Source organism: Lithobates pipiens, unplaced genomic scaffold, assembly GCF_037356315.1.
Source record: "Lithobates pipiens isolate NorthernLeopardFrog02 unplaced genomic scaffold, aLitPip1_a1.2 Scaffold_10, whole genome shotgun sequence".
In the NCBI taxonomy this organism is placed as follows: domain Eukaryota; kingdom Metazoa; phylum Chordata; class Amphibia; order Anura; family Ranidae; genus Lithobates; species Lithobates pipiens.
In genome coordinates, this window is record NW_027507686.1 from 191985995 (window position 1) to 192012465 (window position 26471).

Consider the following 26471-nt stretch of genomic DNA (forward strand, 5'->3'; position numbering starts at 1 on the left):
TTTTTTCCAGGAGTCCTTAATCCCAAGGCACTCTTAAATGCACATGGTTGGGTTCTCCCTTGTCCTGCATCTCTTGTTGGTCATTAAAACTGTTCATTATATTTAACGACCAATAGAGAACAGGAGAAAAGGGGAATCCTCTACTTTTTTGAAAACAGAGTTCCTGGATTTAGGGGTTCCTACGGTGGTAAAGATCCTGGAAAGAGGTATGTGGGGCCACCTGAGAGCTTTTCCTGTGTATTTAGGCTGTTAATGAATTTCTTTTAAGGAAAAGGAAAGGTTCACGTTAAACCAGTTTGTCCTTTCTTTTTCATGAAAGAAGCAAAGTGCTTAGGGCTACTTACAGTTAATTTTGGTTATTCCTGGAAAGTTAAACAACCTCACTAAGTTCCCACTCACCCTGCTGAACTGTTTACATTTTGAAAAATGCAACGGGAGTGGCAGAAACGGGCAGATATGTGCAAACCTTTGAACCGACTTTTCAAAACTACTTTTATGTGTAGTGCACCTTCGGGTACAGAACTTTGGGAGCTGCTGCTGATGACAAATTTTTAAGTCAAGGGCTATGGGGCATTGGGTAACATAAAAATGCCCCAGTAACTTTTTCCACCACGTACCTATGGTGCATGTTCACTGCCACCAGGTCCTCTGATCTACGCTACCTCCCCAGTCATCTAGGTTCTAGAGGTGGGTACTAAGAGCTGCAGAGCAATTGCCCCTGCTGGCACCAGTCTAATTGCTGGGAAGAAGGAACAGGGGTGTGGCTTGTCGGGCACTATGTGTCTCTATGAACAAGCATCCATTCACCCCATCATAATTAACCCCCTGATATTGATTGTGGACAGTTTCGATCCACTTAGGGTGTTCCTGCCCAGGGTGGACAGGAACATCCAAAACTCCTAAGGAACCGAAAACGCTTTGGAAATGATGGCAAGGCAATTTTGCTGCAACCAAAACACATCAGAAGCCAGGGACAGACTCATGCTACATCCATAATTTAAATAACACTTTTGGGTGAAATGAACCTTTATTATTACAATAGTATATATCAGAATTGAAATTTATAATGCTCGGCATAGATTTCAGCACAGGGCCAAAATCTCCAGGGTTGGTTATACAAAGGACCAGAAGCTCCAAGATTGGCTATATGAAGGGAGATCTTTTACCAATATCGCATGTTCTGACAGACTTTACTGAGACCTACAAAGATTTAGAAATTTGTAGCCATAAGCACTTTGCTTTACATTGGTGGTAAAGACCTTATCCCCTGTTCGGGAGAAGGGGAGGAAAAGAAGAGGGAGAGATGCAACAGGGGATTTTTGTACGGTACAGTTTATAGAAAAAACTAAAAAATTTAAAAAAAAAAATTCATAGATTTTTATTTCAAATATATTAAAAATATTTTATAAAGACATCAGTAACAAATACACTAATTGTACAAGAAATACATAGCTATGGGGTATGGGGGATCCTGAGAGTGTTGGTTGGTAAAATGATCGCACTTCTTCCCGACATGTTTCGCAATGTGCTTCTTCAGGGGAGTGTGCAACTAACAATAACACAAAGAAAAAGTTTATAAAAATATACATATAAGATGTACATTTATACAACACTATCTGATACATAAACAATTGCAATACGGGAAATTTATGGTGCATGATAGTCTCAATATGCTTGGTCCAGAAAGGAGCAATGCTTACCCAAGTTGTAAAATCTAAACAACGCAATACAGGAGCCGATAAAGGATGGAATAAGTGGTGAAGGCTATGGGATAGGATCAAATAGAAACCCCCCAAGCCCAATGCAGGGCACAGATGGAGGTAAGCAGGCGCTACAGAAATAAAAAACAAAATTTAAAATACATTTTAGAATTGAAAAATAAAATAATGAATAATATTCAATTATAATGAAAGAATAAGCAATATGGTTCCCTCAATTATGTGAGGGAGTTGGGGCAGAAAGCCTCCATGCCGAAGACAAAAATTGCTAATTGTTTATGAGATAAAACAATTAATTAGCATTATAATTCAATTGGACCAACTTTCAATATAAATTATCAAAAAATGAGTATTTTAAATATATAACTAATACACTAAAGAATAAATGGATAAATGATTATATTTGATTTTACCTGCAAGAGTAATAGAAGATCAAAGAATTTATTTCATATAATGATATTGGTGCAATAGATATGCAACGAATCACCATGAACAAATTAGCCAGTTCATTACACTGCTCTTTGTAAGCTAAAGAGTGCAGCGCTATGCTGCCCCTCAGAGCTTGCTGAATCCTAGAAGCAAGTAAAGGGGAGATAAATAAGTATATAGAAATAAGAGCTGTGTTGAGATGCTATTAAGTTAAAATAAATAACAGTGTATACCAGAGCGCAGAGATCCAGCGTAACAGCGGTGCCTGTATCGTACCTGTAGTGTGAGTGAAATGACAGCGCTGCTTTTTAAATCCTCCATCCATCGAGCCGGCGTCTGACGTCACCGGCTCGATGCGGACAGCCAATGGGGAAGGTAGTGCGCATGCGCAAAGCCCGTCGTGTCGACGTCCAAACTGCAATCCCCATAATTCCACAGTGCTGACACAGAAGGTCAGTATAGATGGATAATAGCGGAGATAGGGCTGCGCTGGCTTTCCGCCCTAAAAGGGGGCGGGAAAAAGAAAAGCCATCACAGAAGCAGATAGGAGGACGATCCTCAAGGCTTCTATCCCATTAGGGATCGCCCGATTCAGGGTGGATGTGAGCGTGCGATCCCTAATGGGATAGAAGCCTTGAGGATCGTCCTCCTATCTGCTTCTGTGATGGCTTTTCTTTTTCCCGCCCCCTTTTAGGGCGGAAAGCCAGCGCAGCCCTATCTCCGCTATTATCCATCTATACTGACCTTCTGTGTCAGCACTGTGGAATTATGGGGATTGCAGTTTGGACGTCGACACGACGGGCTTTGCGCATGCGCACTACCTTCCCCATTGGCTGTCCGCATCGAGCCGGTGACGTCAGACGCCAGCTCGATGGATGGAGGATTTAAAAAGCAGCGCTGTCATTTCACTCACACTACAGGTACGATACAGGCACCGCTGTTACGCTGGATCTCTGCGCTCTGGTATACACTGTTATTTATTTTAACTTAATAGCATCTCAACACAGCTCTTATTTCTATATACTTATTTATCTCCCCTTTACTTGCTTCTAGGATTCAGCAAGCTCTGAGGGGCAGCATAGCGCTGCACTCTTTAGCTTACAAAGAGCAGTGTAATGAACTGGCTAATTTGTTCATGGTGATTCGTTGCATATCTATTGCACCAATATCATTATATGAAATAAATTCTTTGATCTTCTATTACTCTTGCAGGTAAAATCAAATATAATCATTTATCCATTTATTCTTTAGTGTATTAGTTATATATTTAAAATACTCATTTTTTGATAATTTATATTGAAAGTTGGTCCAATTGAATTATAAAGCACAGCCCGCAGACGAAAGCACAGCGTAGGTGCAGGGCTGGCATGAAGACAGCGGACTGCAGCGATTGGCCGGGGGGCGGAGTCAGCGCACGGACGTGTGCGCGCTCTACGCCCCGGCGGCAGTGTAATTTTTACAGTTCCCGAGGCAGGATGGCGTCTTCGCTCGGAGACCTGGTGCTTCAGCTGCGGGCCGCGGCGGCGGCGAACGGGGAGCGTTGGCTCCATGAACAGGTGGCGGCTGCCCTCGGGGGGGACCAGGACAGTTCCAGAGTGGAGGGGGAAGGCTCGGCCCGGGTGCGGCGGTCCCGCCCGCCGGCCAGGTTCTCCCCAGATTACACAAGGCCTGCACCGCTCCGCCATGCGGGGTCCGCTGGCCCCGCCCCCTGCGAGCCGCCCGCGAAACGGCCAGCCCGGCGGGCAGTGGAGGCCTCGGGCCGCGGATGGGGGGCTGGGCGCAGCTCCGTGGGGTCGGTGGCCGGTCCGGCGCCGGCCTCCATCAGCGCGGCGGTCCGCCGCGAAGAAGATCCGGGCACGTCTCGTGGCGCAGCCGCTGCGGGGGCGGGGCTCCGCCGAAGTAGGCAGTTCCGAGCTGCCGGAGGGCCTGCGCAGGGGTTGGAGGCCGAGAATCCTGTGGGGCGGCGGCCGCCATGCCACAGTGAGCCCACGGCTGCGGAGCAGCGGGTGAAAAGCCGGGGGAAGGCGTTTCTGAAGTCGGCAGTGGGGCGGCGAAGAGGACGGCCCAGGAGCGGTTCGTCGGCTGCCCAGACGGGGCCCCATGGACGGATGTCGCCAGGGGATGGAGCAGCTGCCCAGGACCGGTCGGAAGGCGAACTGTCGTCGTCTGAAGAGGAGCGACCGGATGGCGTTCCGTCGGCGGTCGGTGGAGGTTCGGCGGCTGGAGGCGATCCTTCCAGGCGGCCCGGTAAGTCAGATCTTCTTCAGGGGTCCTTGGGGCGGGTTGGTTGGGGGGGGTCGGGTAGTGGGGGGGGGGGGGTGACCCGGGGATTGCCCGCGGCGGGGGGGTTTCCGCCCCGCTTGCACCGCATCTGGCACAGCGGGAGAGTGACGCGTTCCGGCGGATGGGGGGCTAGCGGGCCTCCTGGCGGGCCTCAAGGACTTGGTCGGGAGGCTGGAGGGCGGGGGGGCGGGGCCAGGGGCGGCGTGGAACGCTCCGGTGGGTGGTGCTCGGGGGGTAGAGGGGGCTGCGGGCGCGACTCCGCCGGTGGCTGGGGGGGCGACAGATGGGGCGACCGCGCCGGCTGCGGCGGAGACAGTCACGGCTCCGGGCGCAGGGGACCAGGTGGTGGCTGCCGTGCCGGCGGCACCAGCTGGGGCTGCGGGGGAGAAAGCGGGGGAGGCAGCAAAACGACAGGACCTGGTTAGGTTGGCAGACGCGGCGCGGTGCGAAGTTTATGTGTGTTTTGAGGGGCCGTTGGGTGCGCACTTAAAACAGGAGGTCAGGGAGAAAATTTGGAAGGGGGAATACGTGGAGATATTTTCTCTGCTGCCCCTAGATAAGTTCAACCTCGATAGGGTCAAGCCGGAAGACAACAAGAAGGAGGACGAGGAGAAGAGGCGGTACCGGTTGATCCCGCGGACCTTCCCGAATTGGCTGCATGCGTTCGCGATCCTCGCCAGCGTGATTGGGGAGAAGAATCCAGAGCATTGTTCCGCTCTGTTTTGCTACTTGGATGCGATAGGGGAAGCGCACAGAGTCTACGGGGGATTGGCGTGGCTGCGATATGACGAGCAGTTTCGGCAACGGAGGGCGATTCGACCGGCTCTTCGCTGGGATCATAAGGATATCAGTCTGTGGATGCGCCTTATGTCGTCGGCGAGGACTACGAGTCAGTTTTTTCAGGGGGGGGCCGGTGGATCAGGGGCTTCCGGTCAATCGGCCGTTCGAAAGAAGGGAGTCTGCTGGCAGTACAATGAAGGTAGTTGCCGGTTCGCAGGGAGTTGCAAGTACAAGCACGAGTGCTCCGGTTGTAGGGGTGCCCACCCGGTGTCTCGCTGCTTCAAACAAGGACGGGGCAGGGCCGGGGAGCCTTCGAACAAGAGGGACGACACCGGTGAGACTGGAAAGGATGCGTCCTTTTCTCGATCGATATCCGGATAGGGAGGCAGCGGGGCTTCTGGGTTTGGGGTTTGCGGAGGGTTTCCATATTCCGGCCGTCCTCGGGACGGCCCCCCCGGTGTCCAGGAACTTGCGGTCCGCCATGCTTCATCCTGAAGGGGTTTCGGAGAAACTGCGGAAGGAGGTGGCTTTGGGGAGGATCGCGGGCCCTTTTTCGGAGATGCCTCTGCCGGACCTGGTGGTATCGCCATTGGGGGTGGTTCCGAAGAAGGAACCAGGTAAGTATCGTTTGATCCACCATCTGTCCTATCCGAAGGGGGGTTCGGTGAATGATGCCATCGACCCCCGGCTGAGCGCGGTTTCCTACACGTCTTTTGATGCGGCAGTGTTTTGGGTGCGGCGTTATGGCCGGGGGGCGTTGATGGCTAAAACGGACATTGAGGCGGCCTTTCGGTTACTGCCGGTGCACCCCGAGAGTTTTCGGCTTCTGGGCTGTCGGTGGCGGGAGGAATACTATGTGGATCGGTGCCTGCCCATGGGATGCTCCATCTCGTGTGCGCTGTTTGAGAAGTTCAGTTCATTCGTGGAATGGGTGGTCAGAGACGTCGCGGGAGTGAATTCGGTCATCCATTATCTCGATGATTTCCTGTGCGTGGGTCCGGCCTCATCGGCGCGGTGCGCTGTGCTTTTGACAACGCTGGGAGGGGTGGCACGGAGTTTCGGTATTCCTCTGGCTCCCGAGAAAACGGAGAAGCCGACGACGGTGCTCAGTTTTTTGGGCATTGTGTTGGATTCGGAGGCGATGGAGTGTCGCTTACCGGATGACAAGTTGGCAGCGCTGAAGGCAGAGATCCGGGGGTTAGTAGGCGTGCGTAAAGTGCAGCTCAGGACTCTTCAGTCTGTGCTGGGGAAGTTGAATTTCGCATGCAGGATAATTCCCATGGGTAGGGTTTTCAGTAGGAGACTTGCGGCCAGTACGGGGGGGGTGGATTCCCCGCGACACTTCGTGAGTCTGTCGAAGGATCATAGGGAGGATCTGCGGATTTGGCATGTCTTCCTGGAGCGTTTCAACGGACGGGCGCTGTGGATGGCCGGGCCGGTGAGCAATTTTGATTTGGAGCTCTACACGGATGCGGCGGGGTCCACGGGTTTTGGGGCTTTCTTTCAAGGCAAATGGAGTGCGGGCCCATGGCCCGCTGCATGGTCGGGTGGGGGATTGCTGCGGAACTTGGTGCTGCTCGAGCTCTTTCCGGTGGTGCTGGCAGTGGAGCTTTGGGGGGAATTCTTCCGGGATCGGAAGGTTCGTTTCCATGTGGACAATTTGGGGGTGGTGCAGGTCCTCAACCGGGTGTCGGCGGCGTCGCCGCCGGTGGTTAGGCTGTTGAGACATTTGGTTCTGCGATGCATGCAATTGAACATCTTTATACATGCAGTGCATTTACCTGGGGTGGAGAATGTTGTGGCTGACGCGCTGTCTCGCTTTCAGTGGGACAGGTTTCGGGAGCTGGCGCCGTCAGCGGACGTCCAGGGGGCGCCCTGCCCAGAGGAGTTGTGGAGGATTGCGTTGGACGAACCTCCGACTGGATCAGGCGGTCGGTGAGTGGGGGCACTTGGGCAGCGTACGAGAAGACATGGGCTGAATGGGAGGCTTTGGGGTTACAGGTGGGGGCGGATGTGCGAGACAGGCGGCTGATGGTGATCTATTTTGTGTCCAGGAACTTGGAGCAGGGGGTTTCGGTGTCCCGGATGGGGCAGAAATTGGCCGGTTTGGCCTTTTGGTTTAAGCTGAGGGGGGAACATGACTTCACCAAAGATTTTTGGGTGCGGCAGGCCATGAAGGGCTATCGGAAGGGGAGGCTGAGGAAGGATGACAGGAGGCCGGTGTCCTTCGAGTTGTTGGGTAGACTTTGTGGCCGGTTGGGGGTGGTGTGTTTTTCCGAGTACGAGAGGGTGCTGTTCAGGGCCGCTTTTGTCTTGGCGTTCTTTGGGGCGTTTCGGATAGGGGAATTGGTCAGCCCTTCCAAGACTGGGCCGGGTGGTTTGTTTATGGAGGATGTTTTTTGTGGGGATGAGCGTGTGCGCATGCGGATACGGAGATCGAAGACTGATCAGGTGGGGAAAGGGAAGGACGTGGTGGTGTTCGCGATTCGTGACTGCGAGCTTTGCCCGGTGTTCGTTTTGAGGGAATTCTTGAACGCTCGGCCGGATGGTTCGGGCCCGCTGTTGGTACATGGGAATGGGGAGTTTGTTTCGAGGTACCAGTTCATAGGGGTTTTTAGGAAGTGCCTGACGGCCTTAGGTTTGGAAGGGGAAAGGTTTTCCTCCCATTCTTTCAGGATTGGGGCTGCGACGGAGGCTGTCAGGTGGGGCTTGGACGAGGAGGCGGTTAAGAGGATTGGCCGCTGGGAGTCGCGGAGGTTTCGGTCTTACGTGCGGCCGGAATTGGTGGCTGTTTAGGGGGGGGGATGTTTTGGCATGGGTTTGTGTTACACGGGTTCAGTTACTGTGATTTTGGTTGTGTTTTTATTTTCTTTCAGATGCAGCGCCAGGATTGGTCTGGATTCTGGGCCATTCATACGTCTGCTGGGGCGCCCGGAGGGGTGATGTTAGGCCTGGGGGCAGACAGTTGGGGATATCCAGATTGGAGGCGTGTGTGAAGTGGTTTGGGTTTCCCGGCATGCTATGGAGCAGAATGGTGCACGAAGTATGCCGTTTTGCGGGGTTTGACAGGGCCCCGGATGTTTTAGTGTTGCATGTTGGGGGCAATGATTTGGGCCTCCGCACCAAGTTGGATGTCACGCGGGACATTAAATACGATCTCTTGCGACTGCGGGCGGCCTTTCCCCACATGATCATAGTATGGTCTGACATGATAGCCAGGACCCAGTGGCGTTTTGCCAGGTCTGTGGACAAAATTAACAAGGCCATCAGGAAAATTAATCAGGAGATCAGTCGTTTTGTCGTTCGCAATGGGGGGTTGGCGGTCCGGCATCCAGAGTTGGAGGTTGAGACGTGGTGGTACCTAAAAGGGGATGGCGTACACCTGAATGATGTGGGCACTGATTTGTGGACTTTGGGCATACAGGATGGGGTGGAGCGTGCCTTGAGGGTGTGGCGGTGCTCTCAAGGATAAGGTGTTATCCTTGCTTGCGGTGGCGGGTGTTGGTCGATGCAGGTACAGGAAGATAACCCCTCCCCACAGAAGTTGATGCGGGACCCATTGGAGATATGGGCTCGTTGATGATATGGCCATATAGTGAGGGTTGATATGGCTGATGGTGAATGGGTGCACTGCGGTAAAATAGTTTGGTGTCTTTGAGCCAGCATGTCGGCTTGAGGCCTAGTTAAAGGAATATTACCGCAGTGCTTGTTTGGATCGATATGCTAATGGGGTGGAGAGGGGGAGTTTTACTGCAGATGACCAACGCGCTCAGGGTTTGAAGCTAAACTATGTTTTGTTGATATTTGTTATACGTTAAATTATTATATTTTGATTAATAAAGAGGCTGCTACGGCCACTAAATACTCCAAAAGAAGGTGTGGTCTCGTTTAATGGGAAGGGACAATTATGGAGTTGGGTGGTCGGTACAGCAGCTGAAGCATGTCAGTCATCCTGTAGTCATGCTAATTAATTGTTTTATCTCATAAACAATTAGCAATTTTTGTCTTCGGCATGGAGGCTTTCTGCCCCAACTCCCTCACATAATTGAGGGAACCATATTGCTTATTCTTTCATTATAATTGAATATTATTCATTATTTTATTTTTCAATTCTAAAATGTATTTTAAATTTTGTTTTTTATTTCTGTAGCGCCTGCTTACCTCCATCTGTGCCCTGCATTGGGCTTGGGGGGTTTCTATTTGATCCTATCCCATAGCCTTCACCACTTATTCCATCCTTTATCAGCTCCTGTATTGCGTTGTTTAGATTTTACAACTTGGGTAAGCATTGCTCCTTTCTGGACCAAGCATATTGAGACTATCATGCACCATAAATTTCCCGTATTGCAATTGTTTATGTATCAGATAGTGTTGTATAAATGTACATCTTATATGTATATTTTTATAAACTTTTTCTTTGTGTTATTGTTAGTTGCACACTCCCCTGAAGAAGCACATTGCGAAACGTGTCGGGAAGAAGTGCGATCATTTTACCAACCAACACTCTCAGGATCCCCCATACCCCATAGCTATGTATTTCTTGTACAATTAGTGTATTTGTTACTGATGTCTTTATAAAATATTTGAAATATATTTGAAATAAAAATCTATGAATTTTTAAAAAAAAATTTTTTTGTTTTTTCTATAAACTGTACCGTACAAAAATCCCCTGTTGCATCTCTCCCTCTTCTTTTCCTCCCCTTATCCCGGATATAGTATTTTCAGAATTATTAGGGGGTGAGGTACCTATAACATGAATGTGTCTCTGGGATAGTGTGGACCAATCAATTTCTCTTATCCCCTGTTCGTTAAAGAATTGTTCACAAAAGTATCTTTGTTGTGAATTTTAAAGACAAATTTCTTCACAGTGCTTGGAGCTACATATATCAAGGATGGATTGTTTTAAAGCTCTTTTACTGCTTGTTTGGAGTATGCAAACATTTTTGGGATCCAGAGTTTGGGCACAGGTTCACTTTAACCCAGTGATGAATTCATAGGAAATCATACAGCTATCAGAAGTTGTTGAAATGCTATCTTCCTCAAAAAGAGAGGTAGGCGGTGGGTAGGGATGAGCTTCGTGTTCGAGTCGAACATACGTTCGACTCGAACATTGGCTGTTCGTCCGTTCGGCGAAGTCCGAACATTTTGGTCCGTTCGCGCCAAATTCGTGTGGCGCTCACGGCCCACAATGCACTGCGATGGCGCAGTGCATTGCTGGCTCATGATTGGCCAAGCATGCACTGTGACCCTGCATGCTTGGCCAATCGCAGCGCCAGCAGCGAGGAGAGCCATGATTGGCCACAGGCAGGATGCCTGTGGCCAATCATAGCTCAGGCTGTGTAGTGCACGCCCCACACTATATAAGGCCGCCAGCGCGGCGGCCTTGTGTAGTGTGTTGGCGTCTGAAGCAGTGGGTGTTCTGTGTACCTTCAACACAGTACACACCGATCGTTTTCGCCCGATTTTCGATCTTGCTGTTGTGTAGTGGTTATTGTCTGCGTGCCCTGACCGCAGTATACACCACTATATTCACCTCACCTATATAGCTAGTGATCTATCTTTTATAATAGAGCTTGCAGTCAGTAGTGTTAGGAGATAGTGCGTGCTGTCTGCGTGCTCTGTACCCAGTACATACCGCTATATCCACCTACATAGCTGTTCTCTATTTGAGCCCACTTGCCATCTGCAGGAGTTATTGGAAGTTGTGTGTGCCTCCAGCACAGCACAGTATACATCTGTATATACCCCTTTATCTCTTGTGTTCTATAATAAAGGCATCTGCAGGAGTTAGTGGGTGTTCTGTATATCTTCAACACAGTACACACTGATCGTTTTCGGACGATTTTCGATCTTGCTGTTGTGTAGTGGTTGTTGTCTGCGTGCCCTGACCGCAGTATACACCGCTATATTCACCTCACCTATATAGCTAGTGATCTATCTTTTATAATAGAGCTTGCAGTCAGTAGTGTTAGGAGCTAGTGCGTGCTGTCTGCGTGCTCTGTACCCAGTACATACCGCTATATCCACCTACATAGCTCTTCTCTATTTGAGACCACTTGCCATCTGCAGGAGTTATTGGAAGTTGTGTGTGCCTCCAGCACAGCACAGTATACATCTGTATATACCCCTTTATCTCTGGTGTTCTATAATAAAGGCATCTGCAGGAGTTAGTGGGTGTTGTGTGCCTCTAGCACAATATACACTACCCAACTGCTTTTTTACCCAACTCCCTTCAGGCCATTACCATGTCTGGAAGGCCAGCAAGGAGAGGCAGACAGGCGCGAGCCGATAAAAGAGGGCAAGCAGGCTCTGTGTCTAGAGACAACAGTGCTGGTCGTGGACACGGTGCATTGTCATCAGCACGTGGCCATGGGACACGCTTGTCCTTCTTTTCGGCAGCTGGACATGTTGAACCGCAACATGCCAACGACTTGGTAGAGTGGATGACCAAGCCCTCTTCATCCTCCTCATCCTCTCTCACCCAGTCTCAGGGTACTAGCAAAGCAGCTGCCAATGCATCGTCTTCCCTCCTCTCAATGTCATCATCAGTAACTCCTTCCCTAGACCCACCACGTCCTCCTGAGGAGTCTCCTGAACTCTTTGAGCACAGTGTTGGGTACATGCTCCAGGAGGATGCCCAGTGTTTTGTGGGCTCTGATGATGACACTCAGCTAGAGGAAGGCAGTAGCGTGAGCGCAGAGAGAGGGGATGCTCAAGAAGGACAGCAATCTGGCAGTCATGTTCCACAAGCTGCAGCATACTGCCAGGTTTGCTACAGCGATGAAGAGGGAGGGGATGATGAGGGCACACCGACTGAATCACACCGCAGAGTTCCGCCTGTGCAGAGCGCTGCCCCTTTGGTGTGGGCCTTTTTTGAGACGAGTGCATCAGATCGCACCGCTACTATTTGCAACATATATCTCAAGCGTATCTCACGTGGCCAAAACATCAGCCGCTTGGGCACCACATGCTTGACCAGACATATGTTGACCTGCCATGCAGCTCGTTGGCAAGTGTACCTCAAAGACCCACACCAAAGAACAAAGCGGACCTCTCCTTGCTCCTCATCAGCTGGCATCTCCAACCTCACTAGACCTTCAGTCCTCTCTGAAACCTGCTCTGAGAGGAATGAAGGTGTAGAATTAGGTGTGTCACAGCCAAGTGCTTCCGGTAACTCTGCTAGCGGTACACCCACGTCCGATTATAGCAGGCAAATGTCCCTGCCCCAGCTGCTGGACCGGCGAAAGAAGTTAACTCCCAGCCATCCACATGCCCAGCGGTTGAATGCTAGCTTGGCTAAATTGCTAGCACTTCAACTGCTGCCTTTTCAGTTGGTAGACTCGGCCCCCTTCCGTGAGTTTGTACAATGTGCGGTTCCTCAGTGGCAGGTCCCCAAACGCCACTTTTTCTCACGGAAGGCGATTCCGGCTCTCTACCGGCATGTGGAAGGCAATGTCCTTGCCTCGCTGGACAGGGCGGTCAGCGGTAAGGTGCATATTACCGCTGACTCATGGTCCAGCAGGCATGGACAGGGACGCTACCTGTCTTTCACATCCCATTGGGTCACTCTTCTGGCAGCTGGGAAGGATGCAGGACAAGGTGCAGTAGTGTTGGAGGTTGTTCCGCCACCACGCCTCCAAAATGCTACTATTGGTTGTGACACACCTCTCTCCTCCACCCCCTCCTCTTCTTCTTCCTCCATGGCCTCTTCCAGTGCTCTGTCCTCAGAACCAGCCGTGCTCCGTAGGCGTTCCAGGGGCTACGCAAGTACGCAGGCAAAACGATGCCATGCCGTGCTTGCGCTGGTTTGTTTGGGGGACAGGAGCCACACTGGGGCGGATGTTTTGTCAGCTCTGCAGGGGCAGGCCGAGAGGTGGTTGACGCCACGCCAGCTTAAGCCAGGAATGGTGGTTTGCGACAATGGCACCAACCTCCTCTCCGCCCTCCGACAGGGACAACTGACCCATGTGCCCTATGTAGCTCACGTCCTTAACCTGGTGGTGCAGCGGTTCTTGGGCAGGTACCCCGGCTTACAGGATGTCCTGAAGCAGGCCAGGAAAGTCTGTGTGCATTTCCGCCGATCATTTAATGCCTGTGCTCGGCTGGCTGAGCTCCAAAAGGAGTTGAACCTGCCCAAGAACCGCCTTATATGTGACATGCCCACCAGATGGAACTCAACATTGGCCATGCTGCAGCGGCTGCACACGCAGCAGAGGGCCATCAATGAGTACCTGTGCGACTACGGCACCAGAACAGGGTCAGGGGAGCTCGGTTTTTTCTCACCACGCCAGTGGGGCATGATCAGGGATGCATGCACTGTCCTGTCACCGTTTGAGGAGGCCACAAGGATGGTGAGCAGTGACAGTGCATGTATCAGTGACACTGTACCTCTTGTCCACCTCTTGGAGCATACGCTGCGTGGAATAATGGACAGGGCACTTGAGGCAGAACAGAGGCAGGAAGAGGAGGACTTCCTTGCCTCTCAAGGCCCCCTTTATCCAGACAGTGTTCCTGCTGTGCCACCCATCACACAGGAAGAGGAGGAGGAGGATGATTGTGTCAGCATGGAGGTGGAGGCTGGCACTCAGCATCAGCATCAGCAGCAGCAGCAGCAGTCTTGTAGGGATGATTTACAGTCCCAAGAAACACGTGGACTTGTACGTGGCTGGGAGGAGGTAGCTGCGGATCATGTTGTCCTTAGTGACCCAGAGGACTCCGGACCGAATGCCTCAGCTAACCTATGCTGCATGGCCTCCCTGATCCTGCAAAGCCTGCGGAAGGATCCTCGTATTCTTCGGATCAAGGAGAGGGACCATTACTGGCTGGCCACTCTCCTTGATCCACGGTACAAGGGTAAGGTTGCCGACCTTATCTTGTCATCGCAGAGGGAGCAGAGGATGAGACATCTCCGGGAGGCCTTGCAGAAAGGTCTGTGCAACGCGTTCCCAGAGACTGGGAGGTTACAAACTCCTGGACAACGTGTTGCTGAGGCATCGGTCAGAAGGAGCGGTGGAGAAGGTGGCCGTCTGACTGATTCTTTCAGACAGTTTTTTAGTCCGCAGCCCCAAGGTATGATCGGTTCCAGCACCCATCACCAGCGTCTGATTTACATGGTGCAGGAATACCTAGGGGCAAGGTCAGACTTGGACACCTTTCCCACCGAAAATCCTCTGGCTTACTGGGTCTTCAGTGCTGCTGGTGGCTTTGTTACCGATCACAGGGTGCGCCTGTCCACCGAATCAGTTGATCGACTGACCATTCATCAAGATGAATCAGTCTTGGATCACCCACAGCTACCAAGCACCTGAAGCTGATGCAACAGAATAATTTTTTTTGAAATATCACATCCCTTCAAGACTGCCTATGCTGATGCTGAGTGACTGTCCTGTTATGTTGATTGTCTATCCTCTTCCTCCTCCGCTGATATGTTGGAAGAACATTTCTGGTTCTGGTTGATGCCATCAGCCCAATTTTTCTGCCCCTGTTTAACAGGGGCGTTTAAGTACAATTTTTGATGCAATGCTTTGCAGCAGGGCTAATTACTGCAATCAAACAAGAGTATATGGGAGAGGTTGCAGTGTGATGGCACCAGCACCAGTGCCTAAGGCCCAATTTTTCTGCCCCTGTTTAACAGGGGCATTTAATTAAAATTGTGGATGCAATGCTTTGCAGCAGGGCTAATTCCTGCAATAAAACTAGAGTATATGGCAGAGGTTGCAGTGTGGTGGCACCAGCACCAGTGCCTAAGGCCCAATTTTTCTGCCCCTGTTTAACAGGGGCGTTTAATTACAATTTTTGATGCAATGCTTTGAAGCAGGGCTAATTCCTGCAATAAAACTAGAGTATATGGCAGAGGTTGCAGTGTGGTGGCACCAGCACCAGTGCCTAAGGCCCAATTTTTCTGCCCCTGTTTAACAGAGGCGTTTAAGTACAATTTTTGATGCAATGCTTTGCAGCAGGGCTAATTCCTGCAATAAAACTAGAGTATATGGAAGAGGTTGCAGTGTGGTGGCACCAGCAGCAGTGCCTAAGGCCAAATTTTTCTGCCCCTGTTTAACAGGGACATGTAATTACAATTCTTGATATAATATTTCACAGGAGGGCCCCTTCCTGTGCCCACCCAGAGTAACGGTGAGGACTTATAGTGTTGTGGCACCAGCACCACAACCAAAAGGTCAATTTTTCTACCACTGTTCAACAATGGCATGTAATTACAATTCTTGATATAATCGTTCACAGCAGGGTGCTCCAGCGCCCACCAAGAGTCACTTTGAGGGCTTACAATGTTGTGGCAAAACCAACACCTTGTTCCGCCATTTCTGCAGAGCATATAGGGCAGGCCCCTACTTTCAAACATCCAATTTACAAACATCTCCTACTTGCAAAAAGGAAGGAGACAACAGCAAGTGAGATGAAAAAAGATGGACGACAAAACAAATTATACAGGGGTGATAACCCTTCCCTATGTTTTCCAAAAAGCTTAAATTCGTTTTTTTGACTGGAGCTACACTTTAAAAATGTACCAGTTGAAAATTACAAATGGATTCAACTTAACACAACAAACCTACACAGTCCCTGTCTTGTTTGCACCGCCTGTATACTGCTGTTCTGAGTATATAGGGCCTGGGGGCCACACGCATTTCCTTTTTTTAATATGGGTACAGGGTTCCCCTTAATATGCGTACAAGACCCAAATAGGCTGGTAATGGGCAGGGAGGGCTACCCATGCCATTTTTCTCAATGATTTTCAACCATATTGCAGGAACCAGATATAACATTAAAACCGCAAGCAGTTTTAAATGGTGTTATTTCCGTTTAATGTCATTTTGTGCAGGGACTGTTCTAAACACGGGAAACACGTGGCACTTCACAGGCATACTACAGACACCCCCAAGGCACCATATTTAAAGGAATATTTCACTTTTTTTTTCACTTTAATCGTCATTAAAATCAGTGCTCCCGCCAAAACGGCCATTTCTAAAAACATTTTAGGCATTGACCCATGTCCCCTGGGGCAGGAGCCAGGTCCCCAAACCCTTTTTAGGACAGTATCTTGCATATTAGCCGTTAAAATTAGCACTTTTCATTTCGAACGTTCGAGTCCCATAGACTTCAATGGGGTTCTAAAGTTCGTTCGAATTTGGGGTCCGTTCGAAAGTTCTGGTGCGAACCGAACCGGGGGGGTGTTCGGCTCATCCCTAGCGGTGGGGCTCTCTATTGCTTTGCACAGTGATGTACTGTATGTTACTTTGTGAACACTCCTACAGGAGGTTAGAACACATTGATGACTGTGGTAGTGGTACCCCTATAGGGGCTGCTGAAAGTTGTGGAACAGTCAATTTGGGACAGAACTATGTACACTCCCTGTACACAACACTTCTTCAAACTCCTCCTGCACAACACTTTCTTGCAGACTATCACTCTCTCTCTCCTGAACAATACTTGACTCCAGGTACAACTAGCACATGGTTAGGCCCAACACTGACTCAGTCACACCTTAGGAATTGCCATTTGTAGGCAGGGTAAATTTTTGTATGTAGCAGGAATAGGAAAGTCTTTAGTGCTAGCTGCTCTAAGGTGGACTACTGCTCCCAGCAATCCCTCTTCAGGTCTTGCGAGCCATCCTGGCTGCAGCTGCCAGTCTCCACTGCCTGTAACATTGCAATCCTCACTGGCTCCACACCCAGCTCTGACTGTTGCCTCTCAGTCCTCTCTGTCATGCCTCTCCAGTACTCCCGATAGCACGTCACTCCCCAGCCCTCTTGGCTGCACACACACACTGGTGGTTCCCTCTTGAAGACCTGCCCTGCAGCACTAGCTCCCGCTGTCCTCTCTGACTTCTATCTGTGCCTCCTGTCTAGATCCTTCATGTGTTCCTAAAGGGTTCCTTCCTGCCCCCGAGGCCCAAGGTCACCCCTCCCCCCCCCCCAGAATGGGGAGCGGCCTCAAAGGCTTTGACAGCCTAGCACTCCATCCTCAGTTCTTCCACCTGACAACTCCTCCCCAGCTGAACTGACTCTAGGCATGTAGGTGGCCTGCCCCCTGCCAATTCAAATTGGGGATTGGTCAGGGCTCCTTAGAACACCCCAGGCAGCTCCACCTCTCTTCCCTTCCCCTCTTCTAGAATCCTCTAGAAACCAGAGGGAGGTAACGAGAAGTGCTGCTATCTGTGAGTCACCAGCCTACTTTAGGCCACTGCCAGCCCACACAGATCAAAACAAACAGGTCTAGCTTCCAGCTAGGTCTGTCTACATTTACCTGCACTCACCAAAAATCTCAACTCTAGTACCTACCTAAGTAGAGGGTGCTACAATGTATTTCTCTGCAGAGGGGCCAGACTGTGTTTTCTGGTAGATAGTAATGACAAGGGTGGAGAGGGGGCCGCAGGGAAGGGGCCCTGGAGAAGAGTTATCATTTTTTTTAACAGATGACACACATATGTATTTTAACTGTGTATTTAATTAGTTTACTTGTAGTTATAGTTGTACTTGTAGTTCAAAGTTAGTTTGCTGTTGCATTGGTCTTGTTTACTAACATTTTTAACCACAAAATTGTTTTTTCTTTCTCTTCCCAGAGGACCATTCATGGAAATTCTTCAAACAATGTGGCAAATCTCAATGACACCTACGAGAGCAAGAATGAGTTTGGTCCCATGGAACTGATCAACAGGGATATGGAGATGACACCATATGGGATGTTAAGGAAATCCGTCTCCACAGATTCTCTCAGCTCCATCTCTTCTATTGGAAATAACTTTGGCCAGGACTTTACAGTGGGACAGATAGAAGTGACTATGGATTATAATGTGAATTCCAACACACTGCATGTCATGCTAATTCAAGGAAAAGATCTTATGGAGAGGAAAGAGGATGGAAACTTTGAGTCTTGCTTTGTTCACATTTGCCTGCTACCCGATGAACAAATTGTTGGAATTTCAAGGGTATGTATGCATGGAATTTGTACCTTACATTTGTTTTTGCAGTTGTTCTTTGTACTTTGGATTACTTTTGGTGCCAACATTACACAGTGGCCATTCATTTCCCTGATTTATTCCAAAAAGTTAAGCTAACTTTGCGTTTGCACGAGCACGGCAGCCCATTCAAATTAATGGGCTGCCGTGTAGAGCTGGGCGATTTTCTCCCAAAAACAAAATCTGCAATTTTTAAAAGAAAAACTCGATTCACGTTTCAAATCGATTTTTTTTTTTTGATGGACACCGCACCGGCCCTGAGGAGCTGCGGGCAGGAGTTTTTAGGCTGTGTCCTGCCTCGCGGACTAGGCTGAAGCCAAGGCCTAGCCTAAAAGCTCCTGCCCGCAGCTGACACCGTGCCGGTCCTGGGGAAAAAAATAAATAGATTTGCTGAAAATTTGAATTGATTTGACCTCTTATCTCGATTCAAATCGATTTTTTCCCCAGCCCTACTGCCGTGCCTGTTTTTCTGCAAAAAAATAAAAGGTGCATGCGCATTTCCAAAAATGTGCAATTGACCATGCAATTTCACTGTTGTACCCGCAAGTGCAGCTGAGATGTGTGGGGGTGCCATTCAGAATGAATGGCAGCCCCGCAAATTTTCTCAGAGCAGCGCGTTTTCACTGTGGGTGGTTGCGGGTGCGGGAATCGCTGCCACGAGCATAGGTATAAAGATAGCCTGAAACATGACTCTAAATATCCTAATTCTCATGCATAACCCCTAACATTTACTCCTTAACCCGCACGCAAACTTTTAACTTAAAATGTACCCCTTCAACTCAGACCTAACCTTTACCTAAACCTCCTAACCCTTGTACCTAGCCCAAACCTAAACCATTTTTTTAATCCTCACAGTCCTGCAACAACACCTACCAGCACTAAGGCCTATATGATGAAAACTGCCCACCCAGAATTTATATCTCCTGTAACTGATATAAAATATTTATCCAAATAAGAAAAATATTGCAATATTAGCTGTAGTTGTTGTACAAATAGTATGTATGACCAAGCTGCTACCCTACTTTAGGAACCACAAAACTTTGGGGGTGCGTGTCCATCGATGGTGACTTGAAAACGAATACAGAAAAGGTCAGCATATCAAAGCTAGTTTTACCTTTTTTTACTTTACATGCAGTTATAAACTGCTGTCCTGAGGACACAAAGGTGTTCTTTATGAAGGTCGACAGCAGAAGAGGGCTAGCCCTTTCTTCATTCGTGAAGTCCTAGCGCAGACCCACCAAAACACAAGATAAAGAGTGTATGTACTCAGTGTTTGAATGTTGCTTCCTGCCTGAAGTGTGAATAAACCCTCTAATTCTTCCGGCAGGCAAAAGCACTATCAGTACATTATCTTATGGATAAAAGGTATTCACTTGAAGAATATGTGAACCCTTCACATCAGTCAATGCACACAAAGAGCTTACAATCTAATGTCCTTACTGCAGTCATACAGAAGCACAATATACAACGTACAGGAACCAATTACATTTCCACTTAGTGAAAAAGGTCATATAATGTATAATTAATTCAAATGATTCCTAAGGGGTTCCACGGTTTCCTTATTACAAGCTGGCTACAAAAAGCCAGATATCTCCTTGAGAAAAAAGGGCAGGCAGATGTCCTTGTTTGACCGCCAACCGATGTTGACAGCAGTTCAGTATTAGCAGTTGAAACATCTCTCCATAAGATAACAAACCTCTCTGATTGCTGAATATGCCTATTATGACCCTTTGCACCAGGGATATGCAATTAGCGGACCCCCAGCTGTTGCAGAACTACAAATCCAATGAGGCATAGCGAGACTCTGACAGCCACAAGCATGACACCTGGAGGCAGAGGCATGATGGGACTTGTAGTTTTGCAACAGCTGGAGGTCCGCTAATTGCATATCCCTGCTTTACACCATAGAAATAGCTTGATGATCCCAAGCAACCCTTAAAACCTGGAGCATTGTTTGCTTTTATCAACCCAGGCCTTGGTGCTATTGAATAAGCTGAAATATATATGGCATTTGTACAAATGCACTGAACAGAACAATAAATGGGCCAAATTTTTTGTGATGATTGAATCTTTGGCACATACACACAGTTTACTGGTTTTAGCTCTATTATATAACCGCTCAGCGTTGATATGAGTACTCGTTACATCTCCCCTTTTAATGGCACCTCCCTTCAGGTTGGGAGACACTGCAGCAGAGGAGAAGTTAAAAGCTACTGAATCGTTCAGACAAGCAGACCGTCCTTGGGGGATACTGCTTGCCAGGCTTCCAGCCTCCCCGTGTGCTGCGTGGGTGTATGTGCTACAAGTCTAATACGGGAGATACTCATTAAAAAATGACAGCAGAAAATGTAGTCCAGCTCCTTCTTTGTGCTGCAGGCTTTCTATTTCCTTCTTAAAAATATAGCGCTTTTCATTATAGGAAGTATTTCAGCACAAAGAACTACAAACCAAAGCTGCACACGGTGTATAAAAAAGAAAACCGATTACTTTTTTGACCTCTTAGTTTAATGCTACGCTCAAAAATTCTCATTTACATTTAAACCCAATCACTAAATTCTCATATACTATTTAACATGTTATTGTCATTTCAGAAAGTCTTTTCAATCTTTTTTTACATTTGCAGCCTAAAGGAGAACTAAAAGCAAAATCCTTTTATTGCATTTTGGATAGAGTAAGGCTCCATTCACACACATGCATTTTTTCATGCTTTTTGCAGAAACGTAGGATATTTTTACCATAGGGTCCTATGGAACATGTTCACATCAATGCATTTTGTGCCTCTGGGTATTTGGCAAGGGTCAGGGCAGGGCCGGCCCAAGACACTGTGCTGCCTGGGTCCAAGAATGAAAAAAAAAATCACGCCGACCAAAATACTGTACATACCGTATTTATCGGCGTATAACACGCACTTTTTTCCCCCTAAAATCGGGGGGAAATCGGGGGTGCGTGTTATACGCCGATCCCCCGCTGTTTCTATCCCCTTCTGCCGCTCTCTGCGGCTTCCGGGTATTTTCGGCTATCTTTGGCCGTTCTCAGCTATCTTTGGCCATTCTCTGCTATTTTCAGCCATTCTCGGCGGCTTTTGGAAAGCCGAAAGCCGCCGAGAACGGCTGAGTGTGGCCGAAAATAGCAGAGAACGGCCGATTGCGGCCGAAAATACCCGCTCTGTATCTCAGCGGCGCCATTTTTAAACAGCAAACACACTAATGAGGCTGCAAATGACTGGCAAGGCTGCAATAGAAGGCTGCAAATGACTGACAAGGCTGCAAATGACTGACAAGGCTGCAAATGGCTGGCAAGGCTGCAATGGAAGGCTGCAATGCAAGGCTGCAAATGACTGACAAGGCTGCAATGCAAGACTGCAATTGACACTGACAAGGCTGCATTGATGGGCATTTAAATTTATTTTTTTTTCCTTAAACTTCCCTCCTAAATGTTTTTTTCTTTTAAATTCCCTCCTAAACTTGGGGTGCGTGTTATACGCCGGTGCATGTTATACGCCGATAAATACGGTATATTAATACACTGGGACGTGATCACTGAGGAAAAATCTTCTTGCTGTCCACTTCCCACTCTCCACAATGCCACACTTTAACCACTTGAGGACCAGCCTACGGCAGGTTGGCTCTGCTGGGCGATTCGCCCGTCATTGTATTTTGTCTGCCTTAAGAGCTCTAGGGGACGCGTGCTATCCTGGAGACTATGTGCGCGGCCAGCGTCCGCGATGTCCATAATCGCTCCTGAGAGAGACAGAACAGGGATCTGTCAATATAAACAAACAAATCTGCGTTCTGTCAGGGGAGGAGACAGATCTGCTCTTCCTAGTGATCAGGAACAGCAAACTCTCTCCTCCTCCAGTCAGTCCCATCCCCTCACAGTTAGAAACACCTCCCAGGGAACACATTTAACCCCTTCATCGCCCCCTAGTGTTAACCCCTTCCCTGCCAGTGATGTTTACACAGTAATCAGTGCATTTTTGTAGCACTGATTGCTGTATAAATGTCACGGGTCCAAAAAATGTGTCAAAAGTGTCTGATCTGTCCAACGCAAAGTCGCAGTCCTACTAAAAAATCACAGATCACCGCCATTACTAGTAAAAATAAATAAAAATAATAATAAATATACCATAAAACTATCCCCTAGTTTGTAGACGCTATAACTTTTGCGCAAACCAATCAATATACACTTATTGCGATTTTTTTTTGAAGAATACTACTGACAGAATGGCAATCTGTCTTGTATACATAGGCAGACTGCCGTTCTGTCTGTCTGCAGGATGATCGGCGGGTGCCGGTGGAAATCGAGTTTGCAGTACCAGCTGATTGGCTCTTGCTGTGTATAATCACACAGAGCGAGTCGCCAGCATCACGCATTCACGCCTGCTACCCGGAAGTGCAGGATCACATGTGTATATATAAGTAATTCTGCACACAGCTGCCGCCATGTAGCAGTAAAGCTGCTTTAGTGCAGTCAGCAAGTGGTTAAAGTGATTGTAAACCTCAGACATGAAATATGAGCAAAGCATATCCCTATATAGTGTGTACTTGTCTCAATCCAGAGCACTGGGTGTCATTTCTGTCTGCTGCTTAATTCCTCTGCTATCAGCATGAATCACTTCTGACAAGTTTTCCTGACACCAAGAGAAAAATGGTGACATGGGAGGGACCTCCAGCAGATTGACAGCCTCAGATCTGTTCTTGTGTACTGTGTGAAGGGGGGTGTGCCTCTTCCCTACAATAATCTCTCAAAGCTCATCTCATTGAGCTTTACAGAGTGTAACTTTAGCTCTCTTCCCCCTTTTTTACTGAACTTTCAGACAAGCTTTAAAATTCAGCACTTTCAATAGATGTAGAGAAGAGAGGACTGCAGATAGACTTATGTAGGAGGATTTGTTTGCATCACCTGAGGCCAGTCACTTCACTGGGTATATGTAAGGGCTTACACATGACAGTGTTCAACATAAACATACCCATCATATTTCCCTATTCCCATCTGAGATCAGTCCTGCTTCTTGCTGCGCAAAAAAAGTGCATAAGGTTTTTTTCCCATGCAGAATCATTTGTTTTTGGTCCCATAAACTTGTATTGTGAAATGTAAGCATCTAAAAACATGCAATACAAGCATCTCAGAGCGTTTTTGGCATAATTTTTTTTCCTAACAACTTTTTCCCATCCACCTATCAACCTCAGGCCTGTGAACAAAATGAAGGATTTAGGAGTGTCCATGCCGGATGTGGAGACATTCATCCACCTGTTGAGGGCCCACAAGAACCTCTATGACCCTAGTGGTGTCCATTACAAGAACTGTAGTGGCAAGTGTCAAGTGGCAGAGGGCCTGGGAAGAGACTGGCATAGCAGACATGACTCAAGAGCTCCAATAGTACAAGACACCAAAACCCCACATGAAAACTATGAAGGAGGAAGACAACATATGATGTCACATAGCTTTCCATTGGCCAAATTAAAAATGCCTGAAGCTTAAAAACACATGAAAGATGCTTGTGCACAAAAAGAAAACCTTAAATTGCTTGTTTTCGAGTGTGAATGTGGGCATAAACAGTAGATACGGATAGTACAGTCCACTTTAGTTATATCAATCGTCAGTGCAAGGGTCTGTCTAGTGAATGTGCAGTTTAAGTAGGCCCTCACATTGCATCATTTTGACCCCGTTTTAATTCCAATCAGGTCATATAGTGGTTAAGGTTAAGTTAAATGGTGAACTGTAGAACTTTGATGCCCAAATAATACCTGCAGCTGCACAGATTGCTGTGATCAATCACACAAACCTCCTCCATTGATTTGTACCACTAACGATGACAAATGAAGATGCCTCCATTGCCAGTCCTGAGACGGTTGCGGCCTCCCCTGATCATCGACGGTGACATTATAAGGCAATGGTGAAAAGGTTTGCAAGATTGAGTGACTGTGTAGCTTAGAGTTAAACTTGTTCTGTGACTGTCAGTATTTAGAGAGCGACTGGATGTCATGGAGATGCAATGCATGTACGATAAGCAGGAATACCAGTCATTCAGATGCCTGATCATCAAAATTCGATGGGGACCGTATGTCATACAGTTATGACATATGTTCACTACATTTGCATTGCATCTTTAAAGAAGAACTGCAGTCTGCTCATGTAATTTCTAATAAAAACATCTTTGCCATTCTGAAGCTTCCCTCCAACCACTTTGCATATTATTTTATATATACTGTGATTCTGTACTTGTCAAATATGCTTCAAAAATCTCCCTCCACTAAGTCTGGTTGAAGCCATTTTTAACTGTGGGCAGCTGAAGCTGCTGCCTGTTCACTTCCTGGATTTACACAGACACCGAGAGGCACACCTCCAGCTCTACAGCCCTGCAGCTCTCATTGGCACTCTTATGACTCACCCTCCCTATTTTCCTGGCAAACTCTCATGAGAGTGAGAGAGAGAGATGTGCATGATGTCATAAGCCTAGGCTAATGACCAGACAAGAAACAGGAAGTGGGCTGTATAAGGTACTTACTGGCAGAAAAAAAATGTTTTACTATCCAAAGGTAAAATAACAAGGGCAGAAGATTTAATAGATGGAAAGATAAAAAAATTTGCTTTAAGTTTCCTGAGTTGATGTCAAACTCAGTGGTAGGTCTCTTGACACATGGATAGCAAAAATCTGTGAGAAAACAAAGTCCTCTGATAAAAATTTATTTTATTGAAAACTACTTGGGTTAAAATGGTTGTAAACCTTCCAATACAACTGCTTTTGAAATCTGATAGCATAGGCACCTGATCGCTGCCTGTGAAAGTGTACTCACTGTTGTAATTTCCATAGCACTCGCCCTGCAAGCGTGGGTGACGTCAGGCGCGATTGCGCAGTAGGTTAACTCTTTACCGGCACACTGTGTGTCATTTCTATCCCCCTCTGCATGCCGGGCAATATCACTCATTAACCACTTAAGCCCCGGACCATTTTGCAGGCCAAAGACCAGAGCACTTTTTGCGATTCGGCACTGCGTCTCTTTAACTGACAATTGCGTGGTCGTGCGACGTGGCTCCCAAACAAAATTGACGTCCTTTTTTTTCCCACAAATAGAGCTTTCTTTTGGTGGTATTTGATCACCCCTGTGGTTTTTATTTTTTGTGGTATAAACAAAAAAAGAGCAACAATTTTGAAATAATTTTGCTATAATAAATATCCCCCAAAAATATCTAAATAAAACACTTCTACATATTTTTGGTAAAAAAAATAGTTTTATGGCATTTTTATTAATATTTTTTTTTTTTACTAGTAATGGCAGCGATCAGCAATTTTTATCGTGACTGCGACATTATGGCGGACACATTGGACATTTTTGACACATTTTTGGGACCATTGTCATTTATACAGCAATCAGTGCTATACAAATGCACTGATTCCTGTGTAAATGACACTTGCAGTGAAGGGGCTAACCACTAGGTGGCAGTGTAGGGGTTAAGTGTGTCCTCGGGGCGTGTTTCTAACTGTGGGGGGCGTGGCTCTGTATGACATGTCACTGATCTCTGCTCCGATCACACGGAGCAAAGATCAATGACACTGTCACTAGGCAGAACGGGAAGATGCTTGTTTACATTAGCATCTCCCCGTTCTTTCTCCCCCTGAGGCGATCACGGGTATCCCTGCGGCGATCGAGTCCGCGGGACCCGCGATCAGACTCACGGCGGTTCCGACTGGCGCACACGCGATGGCACGGCGGCAAATTTAAAGGGATGTACCTGTACAACCATTTGCCTGTCCGTGCCATTCTGCCGACATACATCGGCGTGCACCAGTCGGTAAGTGGTTAACTTCCTCTCTGAACGGCACAGAGGGAAGTCTTGTAAAACCACCTTGCAAGACATTTAGCTTCAGCTATGGTTTAGCTCGGTAGCCCTAGTAACGGCAATCGAGATAGAGACTTGGTTTAGGCGATATGGCACATGCACGAGATTTGTAAAGGGAAACACAGTAAGAGCGGAAATGACGTCAATACTAGATTGAAAAAACAGCAGTAGAAATGGCGCGGCCAATACCCGGAAGTGAAGATATACAAAATATGAGAAATAAGGTATTTTCCTGCCTTGTTTTTTGCCAATTTTGATGTATTTAAAGTTGCAATACTATATAGTATATAAAACTTGAAAAAAGTAGGAAAATCATCCAGGGTTTACTTCCTCTTTAAAAGGGCAACAGCGCAAAATCTCATATTTCCTCTCCTAACCATCTACTAATCTACAAGATTGTATGATAATGCTATAAGCTCTAAGGAGCAGGTGCTCTGTAGACTGGAAAT

The 26471-nt window shown here is 47.9% G+C and overlaps 2 protein-coding genes across 3 annotated transcripts in view; both read left to right on the plus strand.

Moving 5' to 3' along the window:
- Positions 1 to 26471, plus strand: part of SYT12 (synaptotagmin 12) — a 206846-nt gene that overhangs the window by 94527 nt on the left and 85848 nt on the right. For both annotated transcript variants that reach the window (XM_077460785.1, XM_077460784.1), the window contains exon 4: positions 17785 to 18150. In XM_077460785.1, the coding sequence (XP_077316911.1) occupies positions 17785 to 18150 (366 nt within the window). The remainder of the gene's footprint in view (positions 1 to 17784; positions 18151 to 26471) is intronic.
- LOC143941271 (integrase/recombinase xerD homolog) lies at positions 7242 to 8006 on the plus strand. Its single transcript, XM_077463311.1, has one exon. The coding sequence runs from the start codon at positions 7242 to 7244 to the stop codon at positions 8004 to 8006; it is 765 nt and encodes a 254-aa protein (XP_077319437.1).

Coding starts and splice junctions, on each gene's coding strand:
- LOC143941271 (XM_077463311.1), top strand. CDS start 7,242: ATGGTGATCTATTTTGTGTCCAGGAACTTGGAGCAGGGGGTTTCGGTG.